Raw genomic sequence first — 21,588 nt, forward strand, 5'->3', positions numbered from 1 at the left:
ACATATATATATATATATCTTCTCTGCTAGTCTAGAGACTGCTCTGACATTAGAGCTGTATATTCCTGATAACTAGCACAGAGTCTTACACTAGGTGACTAAGTCCAATTTCATCATTTTACAGATGAAGAAATTAAGGTCCAGAGAAACAAAGAAATAAAGTAGCTTGATCAAAATTCCACACAGCAAAGCAGTAAACTGTTCACCTGAATTACTAAATATTTGTCAGAGCCATATAGCTTCAACACACAGAGCCTAGTATTTTAAAAGATTTTGAGATGCAAATTTTATTAACATATTAATCATGCCATATTGTTTTATAATCGATAAAGCAACAAGTAAAATGCACTTAAAATTCTATTTTCCATACCATTTCTTACCTATCAATTTACTGAAGCTTAAAAGAAAATAAGAATACCCAACATTTGTTAGGCGGTTATGAACCAAAAGACCTAAACCACTGGTGGGAGTATTAATTGCTTTAACCACATCAGAAAACAAATTGGCAATATGTGTATGAAGTCTCAGATATAATTATGCCATTCCACTAAGGACCATAACTACTGGGAAAGCTATAACTATAGGGAAACACATTCCCTATAGTTTTACTTGTAATAAAGAAAACTTCGAAACATCATCAATGTCTAACAACATAGGAATGAGTAAGTGAATTACAGCATATACAAATAGTAGAATTTTATGTAGCTATTAAAATATGTTTAAAAAATAGGCAAAACTAATCTTTGATGTTAGAAGTCAGAAAAGTGGTTGGTTACTTACAGTGGCTAGTACAGAAAGGGAGCAAGAGAGGATCTTTTGGTGTGATGGTCTTGATCTGAATACTGATTATACAGATAGATGTATTCAGTTTGTGGAAATTTGTCAAACTGTACAATTATAATATGTGCACTTATCTGTAAGTATATTATATATGTCAAAATTTAAAATACGTTACGCAGTTTCTTAAAAAAGAAGACAAACTCAAAAAGTATTAAGTGAATGAATCAGGATAAAAAATTGTAAATGCAACATGCTCAACTAGGTAAAAAGTAAACAGAACAAAGTCTAAATGGAAATACAACAAAAACAATTCCCTTTTTTTTAAGCTATTATGATTTTTATTCTATTAAATCCACGAGGTCCTTGCCATCCATCTTCTTGCAAACCATCCACTACATCTACTAGCTTAAAATGTGGGTGAGAAAAATAATTAAGTAATGAACCATTAAAGTAGTAATGATATAAAAGGTAATTTGAAAACTGCCTGAGACTAGATTGTAGACAGTAAATATCACACTCATGTCACACAAAATACTCCTGAGACATTCCTAAACCTGGACAAATGATAGGAAAGAGCTCTATATAAGTGACTTCCTGAAAAACACATGGCAAATCTGTGAAGGCTGGAAATGGACATCATTTTTAGATCACAACACCACTACTGCTGATGGCAACAGGACTCCTGAATTTTCTCAGAGATCCATCAAGGGAGGCTTCAAACACCCAAAGCAGCAGCATGCAAAGCAAATATCATGTTACTGATGATTAGAAGGTGTTAAAGAGCAAAGATGAAGCCCATCCCACCGCCCCACCCCCCCACCCCCCCACCCCCACCCCCGCCCACACAACATGGGAAAAACACCTACAGTTCTGAATCAAATAACTTTCAAGTTTTGACTGTTTACATGTGGTTCCACATTAACACTTTGAGAAGGCTAGCTTCTCATTTTGGGTTGGAGAGATGACAACATACAGCATGCAATTAAATTTAATATTAGCATAAATAAATCATTACACATAAGCACATATTGAGAGAAAACCATCCAGTGATTTAAAACTTTACACACATACAGTAACGAGAGTTTCGAGCTTCTGCAAGACTGCTCTCTTTCTAGATAAAACCGAGAACAAGTTAGTAATTTACCTGGATTTACTTTTAGACCTGGTAATTTACCTTTAGACCTGGATTGCCTGTTCCACCTCTCACCCTTACCTCCACCTGTATACTGAAAGTCACTTTCAGTCCTGCCACCTCTTACAAAAAACCCTGTGGAGCCAACGCACGCTTCTAGAATCGTACAAGAAGTGACCTCTGCTTTAGAGGAACTTCGGGGTGCTTGGGTGGCCAGGGAAGATGGTGACGCGGCCCCTGAAGCGGTAAAAGCATCTTCTTTCCAGCAGCACCTCCCAACTCCCACGGACCTCACTGAAAGTGAGAGGTCAGTCGAGAATCCAAACCTAAGGCGAAGGTCAAGGAGCGCGGGATCCCATCACGGTAGGAAGGTCAAGAAGGAGAAAGCTGGGAGGAGGGAAAGGACAGAGGCTCAGAGAACTGGTGTGGAGGTGAGAGAAGCCAGAAGAACAGAGGGGTCCGAACGGCTGACGTGCCCCCAAGGAGCACAGTCCTACTCACTGGCCGGCCCGTCTCGGACCTCGGCTTTGGAAAACGGCTGCCGGACTCTGACGCCCCCGCGCCCTACAAGTCAGAGGTACACATACCTGCGTCCCCCAGTGCGCAGGCGCAGAAGCCAGCCAGGGGAGTCAGGGGGCGTCGGCCGACACCGCCCTCCCTCCAGCCAGTCTCATCGCGTTCTCGTGGCGCGCTCCCGATGACGTCAGGGGTGCGGCTAGATGCCCGTCTCTCACTACAGGCGCTTCCGGTTTCGACCCCGCCCACTTCCGGATCTCCTCGGCTTTGGATTGTCTGGGCGCGAATTTCCCTGAGCGCGGCTCCCGGAAAGGTTCAAGAGGAGTCGTTGGTCAGCAGTGAAAGCGCTTCTCCTGCCAGCGGGTCCAGGTTGGGGGATGAGTTTTGTGGCGAACTCCGCGGTTTGCATTTGAGGAGCGTAGGGTTATTTTGTAAGGGGAGGGAAATGTGCACAGGCCTGCCCTCCGGAGCCGCGGATCGCAGTATTTGGTTCGCGAGGAGGGAGTGAAGCCACGCAGGGTTCTCCCCTCTTTCCCCGACTCATCCTCATCCTCCTTCCTTAATCTCTCCCGCAGCCAGGCGTGGGGCGAAGTGCAGCCGTGGACTTCAGTGTCTTGGGCCTTGAGTTGACTGCGGTCGGCAGCGTCGCTACCCGGAGACTTTACTTGTCCAGAGGTAAACGTCGTGTGTGTGTGTGTGTGTTGCCAGACGTCGTGATCATCTCTTGTGCCCATAGGGGTCTAGATTGAGATCCTTGGTTCCCACGAGTTTTAGCAAGCTGGTGAAGAATCAAGACAACCTGGGATGCCTCCCGGTTTCCTGCATGGTAAAGATCAAATTTTGGCTGCAGTATCCAGTCTGGCCGCAAACTACCGTTCCAGTCGGTATTTCTCTCCATTCCCCCCACACATGCTAAAAGTCTTGCTGAACTTTTCCTGTCCCTAAGCCCACCAGTTTCTTTCAAGCTGTCCTGCATCAGGCTTTTCCTGTTTTCTCTCGAATACTTCATTCCCCTTCCTTCTGACTAAATGTTTCAAAATGTAATTCAATTATTACTTTTTATTACTTTTTATTTTTTTATTTTTATTATTACTTTTAATTTATTACTTTTTTCTCTGAATACTGTATTTTCTCCGAATACTCCTACTGCACACATACACACCAATTTGAGATCATCATTCACTCATTTGTCTCTTATAACATGTCTCATTGTCAATATAATTGGTTATAGTAATTTTTTTCATGTATGTCTTTACCCACTACCACTAGGCTTTGGTTTCCTGTGGAACTAAAACAGGGCGAAATTTCTATTCCTTTTTGTATATGCTACCACCAGCCCAATAGTGATAGAAAATTATGGCTTTTATTTATTGAGTTCTTACTATGTCCCAAGTATTGTTCGACCTGGGGCTATATCACACCAGAGGACATTTGATAATGTCTGGAAACACTTTTGGTTTTCACAACTGGGGAAGGTGCTGCTGGCGTCTAGTGGGTTAGACGCCAGGGATGCTGCTCAATATCCTGCAGTGCACAGGACAGCCCCTACACCAAAGAATTATCCCATCCAAAATGTTAATAGTGCCGAGGCTGAGAAATCTATGGTTTATTGCCTCAACTAGGTATCAGCGAAAACAGTGCTTCTCAAACTGTGGTGAAGGACCAATTTTTGTTTTGTCTTTAAATAAATCAGTCACAACTGACACTTTTGTAAAATACAATTAAAAATTAATTACTAGTCAAATCCATAGAATGTACAACAGCAAAAATGAACCCTAATGTAAACTATAGACTTTGGGTGATATGATGTGTCATGGTAGTTTCATGGGTGTGAAAAATGTGCCACTTTGATGTGAGATGTTGATAGTGAGGAAGGCTGGGGGTAGGGCAAGGTACAGGGGGTATACAGAAAGTCTACTTTCTGCTCAATTGTGCTGTGAATCAAAAACTGCTCTAAAGTCAATTTTTAAAAAAATAAATTACTAGAAAAATGAAACTTAAAAAGACAAAAAACAAAGCAGTTATTTTATGATCAGATTCAATGTACATAAAATTGTCACATTCCTGTAAAAGTTTCTAAGTGAATACTTCCAATTTCTATATTTAAAAAGACTATAATAAATAGTTTGCAAATCAAATTTGGAGTAGCACTGAATTACGTGTTATTAAATCAAGAATATTAAGAAAAAATGATTAACAGAACCAAACAATAAATAAGTGCCAGCTGAGAGTCAGAGACCATAAGATCCCACAGACTTTGAGAGAGCAATGAAGTGGAGTGGTTAGGTGTGGTTAGGAAGGCTTTGAGGAGCAGTGGCTCATGATCTGACAGGGTGGGCAGCTCAGGTAAAGAGTACCGTATGTGCATTACTCAAAGTGTGTTCAGGAAATCATCAAATCTTGCTAGAGAGAGAGATTCAATTAAGGAATAGTGTGAGAGAAATATGGAAAGCTAGGCAGGGCTGGATTGTTAAGGACTATAAAGAGTTGGCTCTTGAAAAGTAGGTATTGGGGAAGGATTTTTTTTTTTAATTAAAGAAAAAAATAACTTGTTCCAAAATTTGGGATGGGAAAGGATTTGGTAGAGCTGGCTCTGGTCTTTTGCATGCAGTATCAGCTGCAGCATCGTGGCTCAGGTACCTACAGCAGGCTGGCAAGTTGGTGCTGGCTGTTGGTTGGGAGTTCAGCTGGGGCTTTTGCCTGGGCTTCAGTTCTTCTCCAGTTGGCTGTTATCATTGCATGGTAACTGGGTTCCAAGAGCAAATATTTCAAAGAGGAAGTTGCAGCTGCCAGTCTCTTCAATGTCTGGGGTGGTAAACTGGTACAGAATCATTTCTACCATATTGTACTGCTCAAACAGACGCAGAGTCTGCCAAGATTTAAGACAAGGGGACTAGACTCCACCCCTCAATAACAGGAGTGAGAAGGAATTTGCCCCATTTTTTTTTTTGGTGAGGAAGATCAGCCCTGAGCTAACATCCATGCTAATCCTCCTCTTTTTGCTGAGAAAGACTGGCTCTGAGCTAACATCTATTGCCAATCCTCCTCCTTTTTTTTTCCCCAAAGCCCCCGTAGATAGTTTTATGTCATAGTTGCACATCCTTCTAGTTGCTGCATGTGGGACGCGGCCTCAGCATGGCTGGAGAAGCGGTGTGTTGGTGCGCGCCCGGGATCCAAACCTGGGCTGCCAGTAGCCGAGCGCGTGCACTTAACCGCTAAGCCACGGGGCGGCCCAATTTGCCCCATTTTTAATCAACCAAGTGGAGTGAGGACTAAATCTCAGCCCTCACTTGCTCCCTCACCTGGATACTCTTCAGTGAACAACCTGAACTGCTGTACATGGCAGCCCTTCCAGGAGAGGTCCACAAGTGAAACTCTCATGTGGATTGGTTTTTAAGTAGGGAAGGTATAAGGACACAGATGTCAAGTTGAGAGAATTAGGCATTTCAGGAATGGAACACAGGAGATTGGATATAAAGTAAGGTACCACACGGTTCAAGAGCGGGGTCAAGTCTATTTTAGCTTCCACTGCTTTTTGTAACTGATCTGACGTCTAGTCCCCAATGTAGTTTGTGATCTTTCAACTAGTTCTTTCCCACTGTTTTTGTCAGTCTTGCTGAAAAGAAAAGGAAAAAAAATAAGCTTGAAACTTTTCCTTTTAAAATTTGAGACAATAGATTTATCCAGAGTACCCTCTTTATTGTCTGTCTCTAAATCTGTGCATATGTTTAAATTTATTAATATAATTAACTCTGAATTTTTTAGAAAAGGAATGGTGACTAATTTATATATCTAGCTGTATATTTGTAGGGAAAAAATATATATATAATGTATACACCAGACATATGTATGTATGTATACATGCATATTTCCATGTATACTATACCTAACTTCTAAGCTGTCTACTTGTGGTGTAATGCAAGAATAAATATCTTATTTTTCTGTTCCTTTTAGCAGAAATAAGTTTGGTGGTAAAGGACTATTAGATAGGGAAAAGGAGTTATTCTAAATTTTGTCACTAAACAGCCCCTTCCCTACTCCTGTCCCTGTTTCATAATTTGTAGGAGGACAGAGTAATCGGTATGCTTCAGACAGTTATAGCTTAAGTCCTTATGAGTGAATTTAACACATGAATTTCCACAACATAGATTCATAGTATAGTCCTAAAATTTATCTCCTTCCACCTTTGGCATAAGTTCAATGATAAATCTATTAGGCTTAAAATAAGAAGACCTGAGTATTACTCTTTGAATTGATGTTATCTGTGACCAGAGTAAGACAATTCAACACTTTAAATTTCCATTTTTTGAATTTACACATAGAGATAATGTTATTGTAGGGGGGAGTGTAAAGTAAGAGATACGAAAGTATTTTTACATGATTATTAAAGTCATACAAATGGAAGAAATTTCTACAATGAAATAAATGAGATAGCCTACTCTAATGAGAATCAATGTTATTTTAAAATATGTTTAAATGTTTTAAAAACACAATACTATCCCAAAACTTTCATTATGGTTTTTTAAAAGGTAAATTTGAAACATTTATAGATAGTATTTTTAACAAAATGTTATGCAGTCTTAAGCATTTTTCTGCATCCTTTTCATCTTTACAGATTTTTTGAAACACTATTAGAATTGTTCTGTTTAGATCAAGATGCCTAGCAAGGCAGATGCTTCCAAGAAGAAGTCTCAACAGTTAAAAAGAAATCCAAAAAGAAAAATTGATGAGGAGGAAGTGGAGTTTTCAGAGAAAAAGGTAATGAAAATATCAAGTTTATCATTCAGAACTCTTTGATTGGAAATATCATCTGTAAAGGAGTATGTGAAGACTAACAGTCAGTTTTGCTACAAATTATACTAATTCATATAGTTGTGTGGGAGCTTGATAATATAATTCATATAGTTATGTTGCAACATGATTTGTAAAAGTTCTCAGATAAAAATTGTTTACTTCAATTTCTAAAGATATTGATCATAGAGTTCTTTGGGGAGGAGGGCGTCATGAGGCATTGCTAAGGTGTTTAAATGGAAGACTTGGAAAAAAGTGTGCAAATTCTATGGCATTCATATGTTAAAAGATGAGAACCCGGCCGTAGGTAGAAGAAATTTTTATTAACATAGATAAAAAATAGTTTGGGAGGAATTAGCTTCTTCCTACTATAATTTTGTGCCTTTCTTCTAAAAGAATAAATGAAATAATCAAATTTTTGTTTTACCCTGTATTAGGCAACGCCTATATTTGTTTTGCAGGTAAAGTATGTAACACTGTGTCACAAGCAAAATGAGTAATGATTTCTTTAAAACATTCTTCGACACCATATGAAATTCTTTTATACATTATCACCACTGTCCAGGATTTGCTTTAGTATATCCTCTGCCTGTGATAAATGCATACCCTTTTTCTGTAAAAGTGGCGATATACATTTTTTCTACTTAGCCAGGAGGTGTATGACTCCTCTTCAACATACATGACAAATCTATTGCAAAAGCAGTATCTTTTTATCTGATGTTTAATTCTACGTGTACACATATTTTTCCCTCTAGGTTAGAGACACAGCGAAAAAAAATAAAAATCCTCCAAAGCGTCTGTCCTCCGAAGGTATTTCTTTTCTATGCCTTGTTTAACCTATCTTTCTCAAGCTATCTATCTTCATGAAAAATTTTTCAGCATCTTATTTATGAGTTCTGCAAAAGCAAAAGATAGTAATAAACAGTTGCATTCTCATTTTTGCAAGAATAAGTAGTACTGGTTAATCAGTTATTTTGGTCAACTGGAATTTTACTTACCACCTCAAGCAAAATACTGTGTAGGGTTCTAAATTGATAGGAACTAGAGAAAATCAAAGTGTCTCACAGTCTGAATTATTACTGGTCTGCGATATATGGACACACCTGCTGATTTCTCTTGAAGGCAAATATGCTTCTGTTCTGCCACCACTGTAGAGATTAGCTTGGAGCCACTGTCTAAGTTTGTTTGGAGTAAATTAGTTTGGAGTAGTCATCTTTACTTGAATGTGACTTCTTTGTGGAAGAACTTCCTACCTCTCCTCACTCAAGACCAGGTTAGGCCCTCTGGTTTTATATTTCCATAGTACACAATACTTTTTTTTTTTTTGTAATGCTTTGCATTCCTGTAATAATAATTTGTTTAATCTCCCTTCTGTCCAAAACAAATCTTCATGTGAGCCAATAGTATATCTCTTTTGTCTATCCCTTGTAGGTAGAACAATATCAACAACCTAGTAGACACAATGTCTATTTATGGTTTGGTTAACCTCTCCTGTTGCAGTCGGCATCCAACATTTGGTAGAAAAAGTTTTCTAGCCTTCTCAATGACACTCTTTGATTCAGGTCATTTCTGAGAACCAGACGTTTATGTTGAATCCTAAGAATTGTAGCTTGGTTCTTCATTTAAAATTTTCTTGGGTTTGAATCTGCACTATCAGTTAATGGTATTTCAGTTAACATAACGATAGATAGCATATTCATAGTCAACACCTGGCATGTTATGGCTGTGCAATAAAAAGGAAATTAAAGTTTATACAGCTTTATAATATTTTGGTTCTCATAATTCCATTAGCTTTTTTAGATAAATTTATACTTGAATCACTTTTTAAGTAAAAATGTACAAACTTCTAGATTGACCAGAGTCTCTTCTATCACCAGTGACAGGACAAACAAAGCATACTAATCTAAAACAGGTGAAGATAGCATCTGACAAGAGAAAAACCTGGCAACCTCTTTCAAAAAGTAGCAGAGAGCATTTGCAAACTATGATGGAATCAATAATAATGTGAGTATGAAATATTTCCATTTCACTTGTTTGATTTCTACTTATGTTTCCTATAGACAATATCGTTTTAAATGTTATCTGTTTTATAGTGATAAGGTATTTTTCTCTTTCAGAAGAAAATATAATGTCTTTTGATGGCATTAGCCTTGAGCAAAAAAGTCTTTGTTAATTTCAGAAACTTGGAATTCCATCAATGAAATAAAAATGAAGTCTATGTGGCCTGATCTGCTATCTGTAAACTTTTAACTTATTCTGTCATTAGAGATATTTTAGGAACAGGCTGAGTTCAGATTGACACTTTATATGAAGCTGCCATGCAAGAGGAGATAGAAAGAAAATAAGACAGATTCTGCCAGCAAGGAGCTGAAATCCATCAGAAGAGTCAGGCATACAAATTAATTATGACAGTATATGTGATAAAAAAAAAAACTTTGATTATATGTCTGCTTTAAAAATATTTAATATAAAAGGAAAAAAGGAAATATATAATTTCTGCCTGGCTAGTAAGGAAGGGACACTTGAAAGAAATCTGCCTGGCTAGTGAGGAAGGGGCACTTGAAAGAAATCTGCCTGGCTAGTGAGGAAGGGGCACTTGAAAGAAATCAAAGAGGAAAAGTAAACGTTGTATTAGCTGTGTTTCAAACTAATATTTATTCAATCTCTTTTTCTTTTCCAGAGCAATTTTGAGTAACAATGTTAGAGAAAATGAACAAGTTCAATATCACCTTAACTTCCTGAAGAAAAGGTAATATAGTTATGCAATAGAAAATGGTTAAAACATAATTTGTAGAAGTCTGACCTGTTCCTATGTTACAAGAACAGACATTTGTGTAATATAAAAGTTTTTCGTTTTAAGTTTTTGCTTTGTTGTTGTTATTGTTGTTTTAAGAAGATGAACAATTAGGGAATTTTTGTACTTCCCTAAACTGCTGCTGCATATAATTCTGACGTAAGTTATGTTTAAAAGAATTCATAAAGAAGAATCTGAAAATGACAAATGCCTACTTCCACAGTTTACTTTTCCATATTGGAATTTGAAAAATATTTTTTCAACTTTAACTCCCTTCAGCTTCCTTTTGAACAACTAGAAGTTAACAGTTCACCACTCTTACCTGACATTTATCCTATCACTGTGTTTTTCCTTCATTTCATGTTGTATTACATTATTTGCACAAGCAACACATGTAATTTTCCAGGATGTTACTGCTCTTCATCTTGTAGCAGGTCACAAATGGAGGTTTCTTTTCAAATGTTCTTAAGTCACACCACTGCTAATGATTTTCAATGACTGCTTTTTTCTAGTATTTGCACAACTTTTTCCTTTTCATAGAAGAATGTTCTGCATCTTAGTTTCAGGCTTGCCCGGAAATGTTTATGACTTAGTACTTTATTCTTGGAAAATCTGGGCGCAAATTCTCCTTACTTTAAGTATAATTCTCAATGATAGTGGCTAAATGGAAAGGGTGGGATGGGATGGGGTGGGTGGGGGTGGAAGTTTGTGGATATAGGACCAATAGTCGTGTTTAGCATGTGAATGAGAATAGTACCTAATAGCTGCTCTTCTCAATGATCACCCTGGGTCATCAGAAAAGATTAAATTCTGTTCAACATATAGGCTGTCTCTTCATCACGTAGTACCCATGGAGACACATATTTTAAAGACTGCCTGTTGTTGCCTCAATTTTGCTTTCACAACTCAACTTTCTTTAGTTCCCAAAGGAACAATACTCAAGATACTTTCCCTTCTACTGATATAGCAGAGTACAGCCTTAGCAAATTGATTCTAACTGGATCTCTGAATAAATTTTCCTCTAGCAGCATTTCTCAAACTATATTTGGAACATTTGTTCTTAAAGATATTCTATGAATAAAAGTGATATATAGTGAATTATATTTAGGCACATTAGCATATTAAAAGTCCTGCAGTAAATAAATTTATTTCATTTTCTTTAACCTAGTATCTCCTAAATTGATATTACCACAAGAGTTCTTTTTCATATGTTAGGCACATCTCTGCCTCTGTCTGCGTGTTGCCTTCATTCTTTTATTGTCCTCATCAGATTAGAACTGTAGATATAGGCAGCTCCCTATTTATCTTTTCAGAGTTGTGAAGAAAGGAAAAAGAAAACTCTTATGCTTTTAGCTTCAGTTAGAAAATTGGTCCAGCTTAGGTGATGCATCTATCTCTGGACTGATTTTGTGGCAAGAGCTGTTAGGATTTGTATAGACTGGGTCACATGCCTACCCCCGTAATCAGACAGACAGGGTTGCTAGTCAAACAAAACGGTTAGCCACTACAATTTCTAGAGGAACATACTTTAGGAAATTCTGCCCTATAGAGACAATATTATAAATGGTGATCAGGTGTTGTTGATATAGTAAGATGTAGTCATGTTACTCTTGCAGTATAATAGATTTTGTAAGAATCTTGGAAATCTGACCACTGTCTAGAACATTTGAAACAGTGAATGACCCTTCCACAGAATTGACTTAATAATCTTTTAGAAGAAACTGTTCATAAGTGGAATCTTTATTTTAGTTAAGAAATCAAAAACTTATTTCTCGTGGGAAGACTTACACAGGTTCTTGTGCTTAAATGTGATAGCCTAATGATGATTTTCTGGATACCTGAAGTTTCCCCCAGCAGTTTAATGAAAATTATGATTTGTGGGGTTTATACTGCCTACTTTTTTCTTTACAAAAATTAATATTTTGAATAAGATCCCAGGAAAATAAGTCTTGCGTTCCACTATTATTCAAATTGCCTGCAAATCTTAAATAGAACTTTTTATAACCCAAAGATGCTGCTATTTGGTAGAAGCAATGAAATTTAGATTTTCCTCTTTGATTTCTTCCTCATGGAATTCAAAAAACAAATCTAGGGAAGCTATGTTGCTCTCTCCTAGAAGTGAGGGCAGAAATAGGTCAATTTCTGTTGGTGATCTAATCAACCCAAATTTGAAATAGGATTTTTTAACTTTAATGTTGAATACTATGCTTGTTGATAGTACTATAGAACAGAGCACTTTAATCTTTGTATTTTATTTGCCTTAAACTATATAGGAAACAGTTTTCTTTGAAATCATTAAGTTAGAGTAACTAATGTAGAAGTTCTCTTTTATTGGACACATTCTCTAAAACAACTGAGATTTAGAGCCTAGGGTCATAGTCAAGACTTACAGAGTAGTGCTCTATCTCTTACTCAACAATTCGCAATAATTGATAGACTTATGTGCTGTAATAGTCTAGGAAACACATTTAGAAGAATCAAGGCAATTTGACTTTAAAATGTATATAAATAAGTAATTGTTAAATGTGTACAATAGAAACTTTTCCTTTGATAAAGCAGCCTAAGTGCCCTATGATTTTAGGTAAATCTTACTAAGTTGAAAGGGTAAATGATGATTTGTGAGGGCTTTTTTTGACAGACTTACTGCTAAGGTCAGCCACTGTTAATAAAGAACCTCATAGCCCTTGGGAATATGAGGACAGAAAAAAAGATGGCAACAGTATTTCAAAGCAAAACAAAAAAACAAAAATAATACTAATGGTACTCAAAAATAAATAAATAACTATATTTTTATTCTGTCCCTAAGATTGCTACAACTGTGTGAAACCTTGAAAGTGCCTCCCAAAAAGCTGAAAGATTTAACTAATGTGTCAAATCTGCTGAAAATGGAAAGGGCACAGCACAGAGCTAATGAAGAAGGTCTGGCATTATTGCAGGTATGGGATTTGAACAGGGAGTCCATAATTAGAGAGTCAGGGGAAAGGGGAAGATACCAAAAAGTTTTTTAAATTATCATGATATTCTCCTGGTAATAAATACTAGATCTTGAACCAGATTTTTCATTAAATTCTTTTTTTTTAAATCAAAGCAAAAACATTGCCTAAACTTTGGGCCTCTAAAGTTAAAAGTATTTCTAATATATTAGTGATTAAGTAGCAATATTATTTTTCTCATCAGACTTTAACTATAACTGAACTTAGTACTTTTGATTATCACATTATAGGGAACTCATCACTAAATGCTATAGAATTTCAAAACATATTATATTAGTTTTTCCATCCTGTATATGGTACTTTATTGGCAAGAAGAAGACAGTCATCATCAGCAGCATTGTTATTATTGTTATAGCTAACCAGTGAGGGCTTTTTGTGTTCTAGGCACTGTTCTACACACTTTATAATTATATCCCTTAATCCTCACAATAACTTAGAGAGGTCTGTGCTATATTGTCCTCATTTTACAAATGTGAAAAAGAGACATATTGCCACTTCTAGCTGAACTTTAGGCAAACTGCTTAAAGTTGTGATGCAAACCTTAGTCTGACTTCAGAGCATTATTCTTAATCATTATCCTGTAGAAGATAATGGGAGATAACATTAGCTGTCGTGATTAACTTCAGGCTTTTAATTAGTGGATACTTGAACAATTAAGAAAAGCAATCTTAAGGGGCTTATTAAGTACAAAAACTAAAACAGAACCATATATCCCTTAGGCATTTTGAAGTAGTTGTTTTGTTTTGTTTTGTTTTTTGTGGGGTTTTTTTTTTGGTGAAGGAGATTGGCCCTGAGTTAACATCTGTTGCCAATCCTCCTCTTTTTTTTTTTGCTTGGGGAATGAAGTCGTTTATAGATGTAGTGCTTAGGTCTTTGTTAGCAATTCAGTAAACACAAGATGGTAGTAGTTTATGCAAGGATTTCTAATAATTCATTCCAATTTTTCCATATGACTGAGAATAACATTGGAAGGATTAGTTTCTGAGCAACAAATCTACATATGCTGTAAATTAATAAGGTATTATTTTTTAGTGGTTGCCTCACTTTCTTCATAGTGTGAGATTATATTTAAGTGTACATCGTGGTGATTTGATATATGTATACATTGTGAAAGGATTCCCCCCCATCTAGTTAATTAACACATCCATCACCTCACATTATTTTTTTTTTTTTGGTAAGACCATTTAAGTTCTACTCTTAGCAAATTTCAATTGTCTGATACACTGTTATCAACTATAGTCACTATGTTATATATGAGATCCTCAGACCTTATTCATCTTATAGCTGAAACTGTGTACCCTTTTACCAACCCCTCCCTATTTCCCCCACCCCTAACCCCTGGTAACCACTTTCCTACTCCCTGCTTCTATGAGTTTGACTCTTGTTAAGGTTATTTTAAAAGGTTTTAAAGTATAATAATGGTAAATGTTATTTTAAGATTTAATATTTCCATAAATCACTTGAAAGTAATTAGAGATGGTAAATGATTGTGTGATTTTTGTAATACTGGGAGGCATTTCTGTTTCACAGCTAAAATTAAACCTTCATGTGCCAAAAACATAAATACAGTTAAGTGGAAAAAACTGTTTTTCTATACTCACAACACTTCTGACACCAAATATGTGGGTTTTCCACAGCAAGCAATTCTCCAGTTCTCTGTGGACCCAGCTGGGTGTCCTACAATTTAATTCAGTTCTGACACTAACGACCTGGCAGTAGCACAGACCTCATAGGTTAAGGACTTAGTCCCACAAGACTGCCCCCCACTTCAGATGCCAGTTGCAAATCCGAGCCTCCTGTACTTGTGACTAACCAAGTGTAAATTGGGGGTACCCATAACCCCTTCTCGGGTTCAATAATTTGCTAGAACAGCTCACAGAACTTAGGAAAGCACTTTACTTACTATTACTGATTTATTATAAAGAATACAACTCAGGAACAGCCAAACAGAAGAGATGCATAGGGCAAGGTATTTGGGAATGGACCCAGAGCTTCCATGCCTCTTCAAACGTGCCACCCTCCCAGCACCTCAATGTGTCCATCAACCTGAAAGCTCTCCGAACCCCGTTGTTTTTATGGAAGCTTCATCAGAGAGGCATAATCAATCATTAACTAAACTTCCAGCCCATCTCCCCTTCTCAGAGATCAAGGAATGGGGCTGAAAGTTCCACCCCTCTAATCACACGGTTGGTTGCTCTGGCAACCAGCCTCCATCCTCTAAGACTCATTCATTAGTGAGCCATCATTAGCATAAATGCAGGTATGGTTGACAGGCTTATGATGAATAACAAAAGATGCTCCTTTCACGCCAGTCACTCAGAAAATTCCAAAAGTTTTGGAACTCTGTGCTGGGAACAGAAAAAGCAAATATTTTAACAAAATATTCTCCTATCACCTCTCCTGTCACCTCCTATCACTCAGAAAGTTACAAGGGTTTTGGAAGCTCTGTGCCAGGAACTGGGGACAAAGACCAAATATACATTTCTTATATCACAATATCACAATAGTCTATGGTTTGCTTGACAGTCAATTACTCAATGGAAGCACTGTTGGTATTTTTGGCATAGGAGCTCTTCAGTGGCATAAGAGTCTTTGAACTAGGGGTCTGTAGATTTTGTCTGTATCCATTAGTTTTCTCCTATGTGCCTTACTTAGAATCACTGCTTTTTCCCACTGCAGCTTAGAGTTATTGCTGGTAGTGACTTTCCAAATCCTGTATCAGCTATCAGGAACAGATGTTGTGTTCATTCAATAGCAACACATTCATTGAGCTCCCACCCAATGACGGTGCTGGGGAAAAGGCAGTGGTGAACAAGTCTCGGAGATTCTGAGAAGATGGTATATGAATTGATGAAGCATAGTGTTTTGTTTTGTTTTGTTTTGTGAGGAAGATCAGCCCTGAGCTAACATCCATGCTAATCCTCCTCTTTTTGCTGAGGAAGACCGGCTCTGAGCTAACATCCATTGCCAATCCTCCTCCTTTTTTTCTCCCAAAGCCCCCCAGTAGATAGTTGTACGTCATAGTTGCACATCCTTCTAGTTGCTGTATGTGGGACGTGGCCTCAGCATGGCCGGAGAGGCGGTGCGTCGGTGCGCGCCTGGGATCCGAACCCGGGCCGCCAGTAGCGGAGCGCTCGCACTTAACCACCAAGCCACGGGGCCGGCCTGAAGCATAGTTTTTTAATCTCTCTAGAAATCATCATAAAAACAAAGCCATAGAATTTCACAATCACAGTTAGCATAAGAAAACATAGGAATAAGGACAAAAAATAACATTCCTACAGATAACAAAAGCCTGCCAAAAATATGTGTTCACAAAACAGATGAACGCTAACCTAATTTCTCAAGTGAGCTGAAAGAAACTCAGAAAAACAATGGAAGGTATGGAAAAAAAATTCATATATCAGTATTAGAAATACTAAAAAATGAAGTTACAGAATTTGGGGAAATATTAGAAATAAAAAAACTTTTCAGGTGTGCAGACTAAATTAGGAGGAGCACTAAAGCAAATAAACAGAGCAGATAGTTCTTACAATAAATAGAAAGTAAAATAAGGAGAAAATTTTAAGAAAGACTGTTTAAAGGTATTGAGAAAAGTGACAAATATAAGTTAGGCAAAGAAGATACAACAAAGCTATGGTAGGAATACCCAAAGAAAATAACCAAAGCAATGGACAAAATAGATTTTAGTCCTTATTAACTCTTTTCTTCATTCAGTGCTGTCATTCATTCCCCTCTGTAGTGGGTTGAATGGTGGCCCCAAAAAAGATATGTTCAAGTCCTAACCCTGGAACCTGTGAGCATGACCTTATTTGGAAAAAGAGTCTTTCCAGATGTAATTAAGTTAAGGGTCTCCAGGTGAGATCATCCTGGATTATCTTTGGTGGGCCCTAAATACAATGACAAGTGTCCTTCCAGAGGCAGAAGTGTCCTTATAAGAGACACAGAGACATGGAAGAAAAGGCCACGTGAAGACAAATGCAGAAATTGGAGTGATGCAGCCATAAGGAATGCTGACAGCCATCAGAAGCTGGAAGAGGAAAGAAGAGATTCTCCCCTAGAGCCTTCAGAGGGAGCACTGCCCTGCCAACACCATAGTTTTGGACATCTGCCCTCTGCAACTGTAACAGAATAAATTTCTGTTCTTTTAAGCCACGAAGTTTGTGGTAATTTGTTATGGCAGACACTGGAGACTGATACATGTGGTTTACATTTTATTTATATTAGACAGCACTCTAAATCCAACAACCAATTTGCAGGAAATTCAGGGCTGAGGAGCAGGTTAAACTTGACCAGCAAATGCAGTCTGCAAAATTCTGGCTGTGGGAATTTCTACAGAGCAAACTGTCTAGTTTCATGCCAAATAAATGGGAAGAACCAAAAAATTGGAGCTGAAAACTAAATGAAAAGAGACTTAATACCCACCTATTAGAATGGCCAAAATCTGGAACATGGACAACACCAAATGCTGACAAGGATGTAGAGCAACAGGAACTCGCACACTGCTGGTGGGAATGCAAAATGGTGCAGCCACTTTGGGAGACAATTTGGCAGTTTCTTACAAAACTAAGCGTATTTTTGCCACACAATCCAGCAATCATGCTCCATGATATTTACCCAAAAGAGTTGAAAACTTATGTCCACACAGAATCCTGCACACGGATGTTTGTAGCAGCTTTATTCATAATGGCCAAAACCTGGAAAAAAAAGATGTACTTCAGTAGATGAATGGATAAATAAACTGAGGCACATCTAGACAATGGAATATTATTTAGCACTAGAAAGAAACGAGCCATCAAGCCCTGAAAAGACATGGAGGAACCTTAAATGCATATTATTAAGTGAAAAAAGGCAATCTGAAAAGGCTACATCCTGTATGATTGCAACTATATGACATTATGGAAAAGGCAAAACTGTAGTGACAATAAAAAGATCAGCAATTGCCTGGGGTGTGTGGTGAGGGTAGAGATGAATAGGCAGAGCACAGAGAATGTTTAGGTCCGTCAGTGCTTAAGCTTTGCTGGACTCACACACATCTTCCAGGGTCTCTGATACTAGGAGCTTTGGTAAGTTTTTGAGGAAACATTCTTGTACATGGTGTATATCTCCTTGTTCCAGGGAAATTAAGTTTTCTTATAATGCATTATTATATTGGTAAATCAGTTTCTAGGAAATCTGTTTTTTTGAAAGAAAAACAAAAATAAATTTACTAGTTTTTTCTAGAAGTGTTTCAATATATGAGGTGTTTTAAAAATCTGTGTATGTACATTAATATTTGTTTGGGTTTCATTTAATATATTTGGTTTAAAACATTAACTTTCTCTTTCTGCCTCAGGAAGAAATAGATAAAATAGTAGAGACCATAGAGTCAATGACTGAGAATATTCAGAGTCTGAAGAACGAAATTCAAATTCTGACAAGTGAGCTGGAAGAAGAGGAGGAGAAGGTAAAACAGGTAATTGTTTAAAAATGTATTGCCAGACTCGGGATATAATTTTTAATGCTTAGATTCTACTAAGACAACTTTTGAGTGTAATAAGAGGAAAGAAATTAGCCTTTTTAAGTAATCTGTAGCTTTCTTTTTCTACTTTAGATGTTTCAAATAGATGATAGTGGGGTACTGTCTCTTCCAGAACTTTCTCAGAAGAGTCTCAAAGCACCCACACTTCAGGTAAGTACTGGTTTACCATATTGACGGTATCACCAGTTATGTATTGCCTATATAAAAACATGATATCCCGAGGCCGGCCCCATGGCATAGTGGTTAAGTTCAGCATGCTCCACTTCAGCAGCCTGGGTTTGGATCCTGGGCACGGACCTACACCAGTCGTCAGCCATGCTGTGGCAGTGACCCACATATAAGTAGAGGAAGATTGGCACAGATGTTAGCTCAGGGCTAATCTTTCTCAAGAGAAAAAACAAGGAAGATTGGCAGCAGATATTAGCTCAAGGCTAATCTTCCTCAGCAAAAAAAAAAAAAATCCTATTTCTTTTTTTGTCTTTTAAACAAATGGAATCCTTGATGTAAAGTGTTAAGCAAAATCATTTTTCTCATGTGACAGTATAGTTTGAACATCTTTCTTTGTCAATTCCTGTAGATCTGTTTTATTCTTGTCAGTAGCTATATAACATTCCATTGTATGGATATACCATAACAAATTTGTGAATTACTGATGGAAATAAATAATTTTTGCAATTACAGATAATGCTGAGTACACCCTTGTACATATAGCTTTACACATTTGTGTAGTTGTAACTGTAGGATAGGTTTCTGGAAGTAAATTCTGACAGTTGCTTTTGTTTATACTTCTAACAATGGCCTTTAACTCTTCATAAAATAGTACTACATCTTATTTATAATAGACTGTACAGTGGTAGTTTATCTTTCTTCAAAGGACCCCAGTAGATATTATAGTATAAATGTTTATAGTGGTAGAAAGTCTTCATGTTTTCTCAAAAAGTAATTTAAAATTTTCCTATCTATAATCTACCTAGGGTGAAAGGAGTAGGAATGGGCAAAGGGAAAATAGAATAAGATAGATTTGAAAGAAGAATAGCAGTGAGTTGATGATTATTGAAGTTGGGTGATGGGTACATGAGGTTCATTATACCATTCTCTCTAAATAACATACATTTGACATTTTGCATAATAAAAAGTTAAACTCTAATTATATGAGTAAAGGTGGTCAAAAGGTACAAACTTTGTTATAAAATAAATATCTTGAGGATGAAAAATAGTGACTATAGTTAATACTGTATTGTATATTTGAAAGTTGCTGAGAGGAAATCTTAAAAGTTCTCATCACAAGAAAAAATAACTTCATAACTATGTGTGGTGATGGATGTTAACTAGACTTATTGTGGTGATCATTTCACAATGTATACAAATATCAAATCATCAGATTGTATACCTGAAACTAATATAATGTTATATGTCAATTATATCTCAATGAAAAAAGAATTTTTTAAACTAATTATACTATTGTACTCACAGAAAGAAATTTTGATGCTGATTCCAAACCAGAAGGCTCTTCTGCAGGACTTGGATGTTCTCCATAACTCATCCCAGATGAAGAACATGTTAACTTTCATCGAAGAAGCCTATAAGAGATTGGATGCCTCTTAAAGAGTTTTTTAGATTGTTCCATATTAATTTAATGTTTATGAATTTGTAAAACTGTTAACCTGTGGTGATATTGCAGAGGCTGAAGCTTCTTCACGATTTATTGTCTCCTAATATGCACTTTAAAATTAGCCTCTGTAGGTCTACCATTAGCATCTAATGTGGTCCTGAAAATTCTTATTTTGGCAGTTACCAAGTCTGGGAACTCACATTTATATTGCTGTATCTCCAGTGATTTGCCTGAAACCGCAAAGTAAGAACAGCCATAATCTAATGGTTTATAAAGGCTGGATAGAGCTCATTTATTGGTTAGCACAGAGGAAATGTGATACTGTGACTTAATGTATATAAAGTGTTTATAGTGCCTAGGACATAAAAACATAAGTGTTTGCTATCATTATTCTTTAGCTGATGACTTGCATTTTCTATCTGGTCATCTGGAACTTGAGAAAGCCCCAAATGCCTTTACCCTGTTACATAACTCCCTCGACTTCTGTGGCATAATTAAGATTTGCCAGATGTCTTTAACTTGGAGGTAGCATGAATATTTTATTTCTTTAGTTGGGTTAGTTAATAGTTGTTGAATATTTATTTTCCACTGCCATCAAAGCACACTTTTATTTCATAAAATTATTAAAAAGGAACCTAAGCACATTTATTCCCTTAAAACAAAAACCAAACAAAAAACCCTTCTTTCTAAACCTTTCCTTATTGTGATAATAAGCATATACATGTGAATAAATTGTCTCTTAAATATATTAAAAATCATTTCTAACCAACTACAGTATATTGTCTGGGTTGCTTTTATCTATTTGTGAAATAAAATAACTGCAATTTAATTATTTCTCTGTCTAACCTAGAATATTTTGTCAGTTAATTTAGAAGATGCCAAAATTCTGCTGATGCCCTCCAGACAGGCCACCAGGAACACAACCTTAGTTAAACAAGTTGGGCTTCATGATCATTGCAGTGAGAGAGACCACATGTCATGGGGAACACTCGGCAGCTCAGTAAAAGGATCAGAAGCAATATCCTCCTAGGAAATAATGGTCAAGGAGGACATTAATGGATTTTAGAGGGAAAGAAAGTCTTCAAGAAAGGAAACCTGTAGTGCAACATTTAAAGAAAACATTGTGTACTTTGGACTGCCTGCTATGTGCCAGGCAAAGCAACTAAAAGTAAAAGATATTACAAAATGTCTTAAAACTTAAAAACCCTTCTATTGGAAACTTAAAGCTTCATGTTCTTAGAATGACTAATAGAGCCTCAACTCACTAATTTTTATCATTAATTGTGACATTTGTAATAGCTTTTGGTGGGGAGGGAGGAGTTACATTAAAAGCCTATCGTTTCTCTCCGAACACATATTAACATTGAACGTGAACAGGAATTTTTACTCACCATTGTTGCTGAGTGATAGCTCTCCACCATGCATGAACTGGTCATACTACCCTCTTGT

The 21,588-nt window shown here is 36.9% G+C and overlaps 2 protein-coding genes across 10 annotated transcripts in view; one reads left to right on the top strand and one right to left on the bottom strand.

Moving 5' to 3' along the window:
* The window catches only part of MMUT (methylmalonyl-CoA mutase), a 45,097-nt gene extending 42,522 nt beyond the window's left edge, over positions 1–2,575 (bottom strand). For 2 of the 7 annotated variants that reach the window (XM_087438696.1, XM_004424040.3), the window contains exon 1: positions 2,414–2,494. The gene's annotated coding sequence lies outside the window, so the exon portion shown is untranslated. The other 5 variants (XM_087438693.1, XM_087438692.1, XM_087438691.1 and 2 more) reach the window with 5 other exon arrangements.
* A 19-nt stretch (positions 2,576–2,594) lies between these two features.
* CENPQ (centromere protein Q) lies at positions 2,595–20,911 on the top strand. 3 transcript variants are annotated; one of them, XM_087438698.1, is made up of 9 exons: positions 2,595–2,759; positions 7,079–7,186; positions 7,975–8,029; positions 9,097–9,223; positions 9,900–9,968; positions 12,820–12,949; positions 18,342–18,461; positions 18,600–18,677; positions 20,001–20,911. In XM_087438698.1, exons 1-9 carry the CDS (start codon positions 2,610–2,612, stop codon positions 20,130–20,132), a joined length of 969 nt encoding a protein of 322 aa, XP_087294824.1. In that variant the 5' UTR covers positions 2,595–2,609; the 3' UTR covers positions 20,133–20,911. The 3 variants fall into 3 exon arrangements, with proteins under 3 accessions (XP_087294824.1, XP_014638118.1, XP_087294823.1); XM_014782632.2 differs by lacking the exon at positions 2,595–2,759 and adding an exon at positions 3,001–3,103 and having other exon boundaries at positions 7,044–7,186; XM_087438697.1 differs by lacking the exon at positions 2,595–2,759 and adding an exon at positions 3,001–3,103 and having other exon boundaries at positions 7,044–7,186; positions 18,342–18,452.
* The last annotated feature ends 677 nt before the right edge of the window (positions 20,912–21,588 follow it).

The sequence above is a fragment of the Ceratotherium simum genome, chromosome 13 (genome assembly GCF_057802395.1).
Source record: "Ceratotherium simum simum isolate JZ-2026a chromosome 13, ASM5780239v1, whole genome shotgun sequence".
In the NCBI taxonomy this organism is placed as follows: Eukaryota; Metazoa; Chordata; class Mammalia; order Perissodactyla; family Rhinocerotidae; genus Ceratotherium; species Ceratotherium simum.